Source organism: Sminthopsis crassicaudata, chromosome 6 (genome assembly GCF_048593235.1).
Source record: "Sminthopsis crassicaudata isolate SCR6 chromosome 6, ASM4859323v1, whole genome shotgun sequence".
NCBI lineage: Eukaryota > Metazoa > Chordata > Mammalia > Dasyuromorphia > Dasyuridae > Sminthopsis > Sminthopsis crassicaudata.
The window spans coordinates 193,966,542-193,978,290 of NC_133622.1; the positions used below are offsets into that span (position 1 = coordinate 193,966,542).

The following is an 11,749-nucleotide window of genomic DNA, read 5'->3' on the forward strand; positions in this document are numbered from 1 at the left end:
TTCCTTCCTTCTCCACAGATCTGAGAGGTAAACTATCCTTTGTTCGTCTAATTGCTTATAATATCATTCTTATGTCTAAATCATGAACCCATTTTGACGTTATCTTGGTATGCCATGTTAGGTGTGGGTCAATACCTATGTTCTGCCATTCTAGTAAGAAACTCTCTAAAATATTAAGCTGCAAAAAATGTGGCAATCTATATTGGTAGAAGGAGTTTCTTTATCTGGGGCCTCCCCATACCAATGAAAGCAGAGGCCCAGTCCCTAACTCCTTTATTATTAGCAGAAAACACTGAGCAGGTTGGTTAGAGAAGAAAATTCAGCTTGATTTAATAGACATATAAATGCCTCCTCTGTACAACACCCTACCATGGATAAAAAAGAGATAGGGGTAGAGAGGAGAATTGCTTGGCCCAGATGAACTCACATCTCAATTAGGAGAACAAAACATAAATTAAGATAATTCTAAAACACAATAATCCAAAGTGAGTGAAGGTTGTAAATGAAGACAAAGAAGGAGGTGGTGAATGGTGGAGACGCTGGCAGAAATCATAAAGGCAGGAGGAGCAAATTAAAGGGCAGTTGGAGATGCCCTGGACAGATCAGGGCTGGATAATGAGATTTGTGACTCATCTGCAGAGAGCTCATAGCTAAAACCTGGGGAGCGAATGCCATTGCCAAGGGGGAAAGTGACTCTCAGAGAACACTCTCCTTAAGGTGTCAGAGTAAGGATGAAGTGGGAATAGAAGCTGGCTGTATAGAAATAAAGAAGTAAACTAGGTGTATAAAATTGGGAGAGATACAGACATTCAGGAGGGAATGTGGACAACACTGGTAAATGTTCCTGCAAGAAGTTCAAGGAGGACGAGGGCTCAGCAAAGATGATTGGATATGGCAATTGAGAAGTCATGGGCAACCTTTGGAGTAAAGTGGTGGATACCAAAGGTAGATTGCAGAGGACAGAGGAAAAGGAATGATGAGGCAGTGTCAGAGCTACTTTTTTCTGGAAGTTTGTCAGTGAAGCAGTAACAATAACTAGGTAGGCCAAAAGAGTGAAGGAATGGAACTGGTGGGGGAAGAGGGAAAGAAGAGGCAGGAGGGACCAAGAACAATTGTGGGAGTGAAGTCCTACTAGAGAAAATGGGAGTGAATGATATCACAGAGGGGTTGATCTTAGTGACGACCATGTGTGACTACTGGAAGGAAGGGAATAATAGGTGATGGAATCCAGATTCTGGGTGGATAGATGTATTTTGAGAAATTGAGATGAAGTAGTAAGGTGATTCTGCAAAGCAACACAGACTCATAGACCTAGAAGGGACCTGCAAGTCCACCCCATATCTGGTCAAAACTGTCTACATTCCAGAGTGTCAATCAATCATTCATCCTCTGCTTGAAGACCTCTGGTGAAGAGGAGCCAGATCTTTTCCCTGCCCTACCCCAACCCTCTATGAAAGATAGAGTCAGGAAGCCAGTGCAACTGAAGGATCTTTATTTATATTTGCAGTAAAGATAGGATGTAGGAGAGGTCATATGAAGAACAGGAACCATCAATAGGCGACTTCCCCTTCTTGAGATTGTGGCTGCAGCTCACCCATCTGTTGGCCAGCCAACTGTACCAGACGAAGAAGGAAGACGCTAGTGGGTCTTTTCACTGGCTCTTACCCTTCTCCCGCTGCCTGCTTCCTCTCGGCAGGCTGGTTCCACCATACAGCTCTCTGTGCAATTAGAAATGGAGAATCTAAGTTAGTTTAAACCGTAGAATACTGCATGCTGAAAAGGACATAGTGCCCACCAGCAATGAGACAGAGAAGGTGATCTGAAGAGGGCTATTAGCCATCAAAGGAGGAGTCTCTGTATAGGGTTCATTGACATGTTCTGATTACACTTAGGACCAGGTGGCCCAGGTCTGGGCTTTGGAGCCTCTGGATCTGCATCTTCTCCTCCTTGTGCTGTGTGCCAGAGGATTATGGTTCCCAATGCCCACCCAGTCAGTGCCACCAAAGATCTACTGGATCTGTATGCCAAAGAGATCTTAAAAGAAGGAAAAAAGATCACATGTAGAAACATGTTTGTAGCAGTTCTTTTTGTACTGGCAAGGCACTGGAAAGTGAGTGGATGCCCGTCAGCTAGGGAATGGCTGGATAAGTTATGGCATATGAATGTCATGGAATATTGTTGTTCCATAAGAAAGGATCAGCAGGCTAAAAAGCCTGGAGAGATTTACATGAATGGATGCAGGGTGAAGTGAGCAGAACCAGGAGATCATTGCACATAGTAACAGTAAGGTCATGTGATGATCAACTATGATACACTTAGCTGCTCTCAGCAATTCAGTGATACAAGATACTTCCAGTAAATTTTCTGTGGAAAGTGTCATCTGCATCCAGACAGAGACTATGGAGACTGAATGTGAATGGAAGCATGTTTTCACCTTTTTTTCTTGTTTTTTGGGGTTTTTTTTTGGTTTTGGTTTTGGTTTTTGGTTTTTGTGTGTACTGTGCGTGTGCGTGTGTGTGTGTGTGTGTGTATTGTGTGTGTGTTTTTTGCTCTGATTTTTCTCTCCCAGCATGACTCATTTGGAAACATGTGAAAAAGAATGAACATGTCTAACCTAAAAAATCAAAAAGCAGAATTCCTGTCCCCATGCAAGTTTCATTCTAACAGCACCTCCCTAGATGGAGCACAAGTGGGAGGTGAGAGCAATATCCCAAATTCTAATATTTGAATGGAATGGACCATGCTGGACCATGACAAATTATAAACGTGAAGTATTCAGAGAAGCTTATAAGGGCTGACATTACAAACTCCTACAGAACGATAAAAGCAAAACCAGGAAAACAATATCCTGGGTGACTGCAACACTGGAACAGAAAGAACAAAACAACATGAAAATTGTGGGATTATGATGATTAAGCTGGATCCAGGAGAGAATTGAGAAAATGTTCTGCTCTCCTTCAATCCAGCTCCCACCCGGTGCTGCTACCAATTAATTCCCTTGGTGTTCTGTGCTAGTGCGTCTGCTCTGCCCCATGGGCACTGGCCAGTCTCTCCACTCATCACATAGTCCCTCACACGCTGCTCAGCTCCTACATCTGTCACCTCCATGTTTCCCGCCTCCCTCTCCCTTTGTGTCTCATGTTTCTTCTTGCAGAAAATCCTTAGTGCCCTTGTCCTCCTTACCAGCATTGCAGCAGATTCCCGGAGCAGCGCAACGACCGCCGTTCCCGCAGGGTTGCTGTCCAGACTGGCATGGGGAGAGCATGTAGTTTTCTTTCTGACACTTCAAGTTCTCAGAAGTGCCCATGTAGCAGCCTAATTCTTCCTCACAGCAGATGTTTGGTCCAAAGCAACGTCCTCTGTTTCTGGGACCACACGGGAGGCACTGTGAGGAGGGGAGAGAGGGGTGAGCGTCAGGGCTCAAGACTGGCAATTCAAAGATCCAGAGCAGTCCTAAGGACAGGGAGAACACAGGCTAGAATGAAAAAGTTCCCACGAGGAGCAGCCCTTGGCTACTACTCTGAGGGATGACTTATTACAAACTGTCACAGAATCAAAAAAAAAAAAAAGTATAACCAGGGAAACAATATGCCCAGTGACTGTAACACTGGAAACAGAGTTAGAGGGTTTTAGAGACTAGAACTTAAAGTCTGCTTTGGGCCAACATTACAACCTGAGTCCCCCAAGCACTTGCTTCCGGACTTGGACCTTCAGTGTCCTCGACTCCAAGCACACATTTAAATCCCTTGCTCTCCACCTTCCTTGTCGACCTCCTCTTCCCCCATTTCTCTTTTTTGCTTCTCTCCTCCCTTTTTCCTGCTTTCTCTATCTGCTCTCCTCCTGTTCATTTAACTTACTCCTTCCTTTTTTGCCCCCCTCTTCTCTACTCCTTCTCATCTTTCCTCTCTTCCTTTTACCCCTTTCCCTCTCTCCTCTCCTAGAGACTCTGCCTGTTCCTGTGAGTTGTGGGTCTGCCCTCATCAGTTGCTTAGTCTCTGGTCTGGAGTACTGTGCGTTCCCTTGGTCAGTGAACCTCCATTCTGCTCAGGAAAGCCTGCCTGCCTAGGCTTATTTCTTAGCCTGAGATGAAACAGCTCACTTCTTTTTTCTGCCTCCCTCCACCCCCTCAGACCTGGACCTAAAGACAGGTACAGCAGGAATAGTTGCTTAGCTAGGTTGCTGTCCAGGAGTCTGGAGCAAACTATTTTCACATTTTAGGGAACATAAAGATAGAACCAGTCCCTTCCTCCTTACAATAATTTGGAAAGAAGATCAGGGAAAAACAAGAAAAACAATTTAGAAAGAAGACCAGGCTGGAAGACTGAATATGCCAATTAAACTCTCAGAGGTCTCTAAAAATTTTGGGATAGATCAAAAAAAGTTTTCAAGGTCCCCTAAAAACTGAGGGGAAGAGTGGGAAATACAGTAGGATGTAACAAGTTGAGATATCTAGCAGAAAAGGAAGTAGGCCAACCTTTTACTTAGAGCAAAGGTAGTAGGGAAAGATTTCCCCCAATTTTCACTGACATCCCCATAATGCTAAGGGAGTTAAGCGAAAAAACCCACCCCTCTGGATAGAGTTCTATGGAAGATCTATTGGGAGGCCATATTCAATTCATGGAGGCACTGTAATATGCACTGTTGGAGTGAGTTCCACAGATCTCCCAAGGAGATCACAGATAACATGAAGGAAATCCAGCAGTCTTTGAAGGAGACCTTTGCAGGGAGCAAAATTACAATGAAAACTGACACTGCCTTCTTTGAAGAACTCTAAGAATCCATTCTATCCCTCCTCAGTCTCCTGCTCTGCCCATCTGAGGACCCACAGAAATCATGCTGGTGCTCAGAAAGTGATTTATGGATCCAGATGGGAGGAGGCTGCCACATCCTGACTAACCGGCCCCAACCTATGGAGAATAGGGGTTTCTGAGAGGGCAGCTATCCCCATATCCCACGAGGGCTAGATTTTGCAAGCAGAGACCCAGGGGAGCCCAAAAAACTGCCACTCTAGGAAAGAGCATCCCTCTGAGATTATACTGACCCTAAGAACCCATCCCACTGCTCTATCTTGGCACTGGACAGTTCAACACCAGCTTTTCTGCCTTTCCTACGTTTCTGGTCTTTGGACGATTTTTTCTTCTTGCAAAACCTCCTTGCATCATGCTGCTTCCTTCTTATTCTTTCCCTGCTTTCATTTGCCTCTCTCTGCTGGTTTCTTTCTCTTGCCTTTCTGTATCTGCCTCTGTCTCTGTCTTTCTGCCTCTGTCTCTCCTTGGAGCCTTTCTCTCTCCCATTTCTCCGTTGTCTATTTTCCCTCTCTCACACCATCTCTCTGCTCCCTTCTTCCTGTCCCCACCAGTTGACCCTTTGTCTGCCCAATCTGCCTCTCTGCCAGCCTCATTCTGCTCCTATTTCTGCTCAGAAGCCCTTTCTTTTTTTTTTCTACCTGCCTCTCTATCTCCCTCTCTATCTTTATGCTTCCCCTTTTGTATCCCATCTACTTTTCTTTTCTTTCTTATGCTTTCTCTCCAGTCTCATTACATCTGGCTTCTTACTCTGAATTGCCCAGTTTCCCTCCACCCCATCCTTGCCTCACTGAGCAACCATCTATGGGTCCTTTCAGTCCTTGCTCCCACCTTTGCAGAGCCCTTGAGAGGCTGGCCAGGCCCTCCAACTCTACTTCTATCCCTCCTTAGCCCCAGTGCTCACGCACCCTCCCATTCACAGGGCCCTGACCCGGTTGACCATACCTGTCGGAGTTCTGTGTCGGACAGAGCACGCTTGCCTCCCTTTGGACAGTTCTGGAAGTAGCAGGCAGAGGTGAAAGCAAGAAGGCAGAAGAAGCAGGCTGTCAAAGTAGTGTCTGGCATCTTTGCAGCTGGCTGTGGCCGTGGCCACTGGGCTTCACAGGCTGTCTCTGGTTGTGTTTTCAGGACTTTCGACTGCTTATTTATACACCAGTGTTTCCCCTTTGAGACCGCCTTGACGACGTATCCTCCCCTGACTTCCCCCTCCCCTCTTCCTCCCCCCTCTTTTCCCCATCCTGCACCTCCCAAGTGTCTCTCCAGGAATCCGTGACAGGCAAACAAACAGATGCTCAGAGAAGCTTTGTGTCTGCCAGTGTGTGTGGCCAGCGCACGTGAAAGCCCCTGTATGGTGCAAGTCTGTATGGACATCTAGGTGGGTGCTGATGTCTGAGCTTCTGTTTGTAGGGACTGGACATGAAGCCTCTGGCTCCCCAGCTCTTTGTGCATGGATGCATGTGTCTAAGTGATGTATTCATCCTTTACTACTTGTGAATTGAATGTGGAAGAAATGTCCCCAGATCTCCCTGTCACTGCATCCCTGAGTATGCCTCTGGCAGAACTGTCTGTGTTCCCAGAGCTTTCTCTCCAAGGGGAGATGGCAGGGCCTGAGCCCATTTGGGTGATCGAGGAGGTGAACATTTCTGTTCAGCCATCATGATTCTGATTCTCCATTCCAAGTGTTAAAAAGAAACCTAGAGTATAGAAGCTTTCTCTTTGTCATACACCAAGCACCTGAAGGGGACTATGGAAAGGGCATCCCAGATTTCTAGAAGCAATATGGAGGTAGCTGAGAAGGAGCACAAATTATTGGCTGGGCTCACAGGTCTCAGGAAGAGGCCACCAGTCCTAAAGATGATGGCTATGGACTGCCCTCCATGTCCATCTTCTTCCCATCTTGGAAAGCTCTGGGAGTGGGAAATAGGTCTGGAGAGAGCTCTATTTCAGGAGCCCAGAATGAGCCATGCCACTAGGGTGATAGAATTCTGATTGTTGTCTTCAGTCTACCCAAAATTTGTCTGCAGCCCTAAGTCTTAAAGAAACCATTAATCATGAGTATCACTAGGACAATGAGCAGGTCAGCACATTCTGTAACCACACCACCAGGTCCCATAGCAAACTCCTCCTTTCACTCAGAATTTACATATCTTAGGATGTGAGCGCACCATTTACTCTTTAAAAATCCTTGTCTTGCTTGGCTGGGCTACTGACTCCCTCAGGGAGCTTGGCCCACCCATTGAGTGTGTAAGTGTCATTATAATACCTTTGCTTAATTTGGACTCGGGAGCTCTTTCAGAGGCACCAAAGTGACACAGACCTGATAGCTCAACAATATTTTGTCTTCTTAATAAGCAAAAATTGTAAAAACAATATGCTTAGTGAGGAAATATCTCATGACCCCAAATTCCAGCTTTTTAAGAAAGGTTTTCCCAGATGTCTTTTGCACTTCTTTCCTCCCCTTTTGGTTTCAGGAAAAGTGATAAGCATGGAGGGGCTTCTTTGTTCCCTACCATTTGAGAGCTAAGGGTCCCAAGGTCAGATATTTAAAATCATGTTCAAATTCTCTGTGCTTATCACTTTGGTGCTTGGACTAACCTAAACCTCTAATTTGCTCTGTTCAATGGCTTCTCCATCCTTTCTCTTTCCCTTTCTCCTCACGTACATTTTCATTTGGGATAGAATTAAAAAAGTCATGGAGAGAGGGAAGTGAGACTACAACCAAATGGCAGAAGAGGACCTTTAATTCCAGGAACAGACATTTGAATAATTGAATAATCACTAAATCGGCATTTATTTATGGGATCATAGATTTAGAATTGGAAGCCATCTTGTCTCATCTCCTCATTTTACAGATGAAAAACTAAAGCCAATATAGGTTATATGACTCGTCCTAAGTATCAGAGGTGATGAATATCAGAGAAAGGATTTGAACTCAGACCTGCCATACCACACTGATCCTTCTCCTTGCCTGTGACAGGTATTAGCATACAAAGATAAAAGTGAAATAGTTCTTGCCCTCAAAGAGCTTATATTCTAATGGGAAGACACCATGTATACATATGAGTGCATACATAGCACACATAGAGCAGATAGGAATGATACTGGGAAGAGGAAACACTAGCAGTGAAAGAGACTTCAAAAAAACCTTCATGAAGAAGTCTTACCAACTGGAACAGAGTCTTGAAAGAAACCAGCAGTTTTTAAAAAGCAGAGGTGAGAAGAATATTCCAGACTGTTAAAAATAATTTTAACATTAATTTTAATAATAATTGCAAAGTCAAGGAGATGAGAGATGTTCTGACATGTCAGGAACAAGAAGCAAGGCAGTTTGACTGAACTGCAGAGTATATGGGAAAACATCATGTATAATAAGGTGCTAAAGGTAGGAGAGGGCCACATTTTTGAGAGTTTTAAGTCATCAGAGAACCTTGTTTGACCCTAGAAACACAAGGAACCAATAGTTTGTCAAGTAGGGAAGTGACATGCTGACATCTGCCTTTTTCAGAATAACAGGTGGTAACTAATTATGTGTAGGATGGATTTAAGTGCGGACAGATTCAAGGCAAAGAAAACAATTAGAAAGATTATTTTAATAGTTCACATGATATGTGATAATTGGAGATATAAACAAGATTTGGCAAATGATAGGATATATATGATAAGAGAGAGTAAGAATCAAGCTTGCCAATGTAAGTGAGTAAAAGGGTGGTATTGCCCTCTATAAAACTGGAAAAGTCAGTAGAGAGGAGGTTTGGGGGCCAAAAAAAAGTTCTGGTTTGGATTTGTTGAGTTTGAGGTATCTATGGCACATTCAGTTAAAAATAGTGGTGAGGGAATAGAGCTTAAGAGAAAGATTGGGACTGGATATGTACGTCTGGAAGTCACCTGCATAGATGAGAGTTTAATTTATAGGAGGTAAGAAGGCAATGCTATGTGGGGCAAAACCACCCGAATTTAGTAATGTAGAGACAGGCTCAGATTGAGAGGTAAAAAGGACTTTATTTCTTTCTCATGAGAAAGGATATGTCCCTCTCAACTCCCAGCAATCATCACATAGGAAACATAAAGGAACTCAGCCAAAGCAGGACTTTATTGCTAACATAAAAGTCCCCCATCCTAGCCCACTGTCCCCCATTCCATTGACTGGGAATCCAGTACAATCTACTCATGAAAACTCTTCCCTAGAAAAAAGAGTGGAAAAATACAGAACGCCTATGGGTCTAAGTAATCTTGATATGATAGCCCAGGAGATAGTCTGAGCTTAAGCAATATCAGGCAAAAAACAGGATCCTGCAATTTAGCTATCAGGATGTTCTGCAAACCTGACAAAAACAGTTTGCTGTTTCAAGGTACAGGTACAGAATGTGCAGACAGCAAATATGGGCTTAGGGGTAACAGGATACTAAGTTTTTAGTTACTGAGGGGATTTTACTTACTCCTATCCCATTCAATGGTGTGTGAAAATAGGATTCATGTAAGTCTTTCCAGGATTTTCTGACATCAGCCTGTGTATCATTTGTATGAAATAATAATATTCCATTATTTTCATTTCCCATAACTTAATTCAGACTTCATTATGACTTCATATGACAAAAACATGGTATTGATACCTAAACCAGGTAGATTGAAAAAAGAGAAAGAAAATTATAGATCAATCTCCCTAATGAATATTGATGCTAAAATCTTATATAAAATATAAAATATTAGCAAAAAGATTACAGAAAGTCATCTCCAGGATAAACACTATGACAAAGTGAGATTTTTACCAGGAATGCAGGGCTAGTTCAATATTAGGAAAACTATTAGTGTAATTGACTGTATCAATAAGCAAATTAACAAAAAACATATGATCATCTCAATAGATGCAGAAAAAGCATTTGATAAAATCCAACATCCATTCCTAATAAAAAAAACCTTTGAGAGTATAGGAATAAATGGACTTTTCCTTAAAAGAGTCAAGAACATTTATTTAAAACCATCAGTAAGCATCATATATAATGGGGGTAAACTGGAACCATTCCCAGTAAGATCAGGAGTGAAACAAAGTTGCCCACTATCACCATTATTATTCAATATTGTATTAGAAACGCTAGCCTCAGCAATGAGTCGAGAAAGAGATTAAAGAAATTAGAGTAGGTAATGTGGAAACCAAATTATCATTCTTTGCAGATGATATGATGGTATACTTAGAGAACCCCAGAAATTCTGTGAAAAAGCTTTTAGAAATAACTCACAACTTTAGCAAAGTTGCAGGATACAAAATAAATCCACATAAATCCTCAGCATTTTTATACATCACTGTTAGGATTACTAAGTGAGAACTGAGGTTGTCTGGACAGTGACAAGGTGAGAATTCAGGTTTTCTGGACAATTACAAGGTGAGAACTCAGGTTGACTTGATAGAGGGGGCAAGCTCATTGGCTGGGGTGGTTCTTCCCAGAAGCCCTTGCATTATCCCACGCCCATTCTCTGGGAGAATAAAAGAGAGGACTCTCAGAGAAAGAAGAAGACTCTCTGCATTACATCAGGCCTGACGGGGCTCTCTGCAGGAAGGGAAGTCACTTCTAAGGACAAGAGTTAACAGCAACTGCCTGGAGACAACGGTTCACTACAGGAAGAAGAATCTGTCTTAAAGATTTGAGTAGACACAGCAGATCTCTTCCCAGAGAGCGATCCGGCAGCTTCTAGAGACGACAGCTCACTACAGTTGGCGTCCACACGTGGGGCAAGGACTTTTGCTTATCCTGACAAGAGGAGCTAGACCAGACCCTCGCAATTTGGCGCCCGAACAGGGACAGACACGGTCCTGATTCCAGTGGAAAAGCCTCCCATCCAGATCTCAGTCTCTCTAACCCAGAACCGTGAGTAACGAGGAAACTTTGTTAAAGATTAAGTGAGCGTGCTAATAGATAAATAAGGAACTTAACTTGTTAAGGGCTAAACCAGGAATCTCTAATAGCTGAAATGGGGCAGATGTTAGCTATATTCAATCCCTGGACCTCAGCCGACTCAACCCCAGCCCCAGAAGCAACCTCAGCTCCATTCAGGAGTGGTACTATAGAGAGTATAATCAACATAATTGAGGAGCAGAGTTTACTTGTAACCTGGGTACAGATTGCTAAACTCTTGGCTGCATTAAGACGCACATCCCCTTGGTTCTTAGAGGAAGAAAAGATAGATGTAGATAAATGGAAGCTAGTGGGATATGAAATGAAAGAATTTCAAGCAAAAAATGGGCCTCGTTCAATTTCTGCAGAAGTATTTTATATCTACAACATAGTTCAATTAGCCTTAAACTATCAAGCAAGTTGTAGGAGAAGGAAAAGTTCTAAAAATGAACAGAGGAGGAAGTGTGAGGAAAAAAGGAAAGATCAAGATCTTTCCCTAGAGCAAGAGGATTTAAATGAGGAATTATGGTATGATTCTCTTGAAGAAGCTTCAACCCTGCCTAGAGAACAGATTATTGACAGGCCCACATCAACCCCACCTTCAGAGATGGAGGAAGAAAGAGGGGAAGAGGCAGAAACACAAACAGAATTGCCTGTGAAGAAGCCTAAGCCTATGACAAGATTAGAAAAAGCATTGGTTAAAGCTAAGAGAGAAGGACAGGATATAAGTGATTTTATACATGCATATCCTGTGATTGAAAATACTGACTCTGTAGGTAAAAAAAGGAGAAGATATGCACCTTTAGATTTGAATACAATTAAGGATTTGAAAAAAGGTTGTACCCTTTATGGGGCTACATCAGCTTATGTCAAAATGTTACTAGATGGTTTGTCTTATGAAGTCCTAACCCCGAATGATTGGAAATCCATAGCAAGGACATGTCTGGAACCTGGAGAAAATTTATTATGGCTTGCGGAATTTCATGAATTATGTAAAATTCAAGTCAGATGCAATTTGGAAATAGGAGTTAACACACAATTCACTTTTGAGCACTT

General features: G+C 42.9%; 1 protein-coding gene across 1 annotated transcript; it reads right to left on the reverse strand.

Annotated features, from left to right (window-relative positions):
• Positions 1 to 1,500: 1,500 nt before the first annotated feature.
• LOC141545645 (vasopressin-neurophysin 2-like) lies at positions 1,501 to 5,919 on the reverse strand. The gene is made up of 3 exons (XM_074272804.1): positions 5,751 to 5,919; positions 3,184 to 3,385; positions 1,501 to 1,718 (listed from the first exon to the last, which is right to left on the reverse strand). The coding sequence occupies exons 1-3, from the start codon at positions 5,868 to 5,870 to the stop codon at positions 1,639 to 1,641; spliced, it is 402 nt and encodes a 133-aa protein (XP_074128905.1). The 5' UTR covers positions 5,871 to 5,919; the 3' UTR covers positions 1,501 to 1,638.
• Positions 5,920 to 11,749: the final 5,830 nt, after the last annotated feature.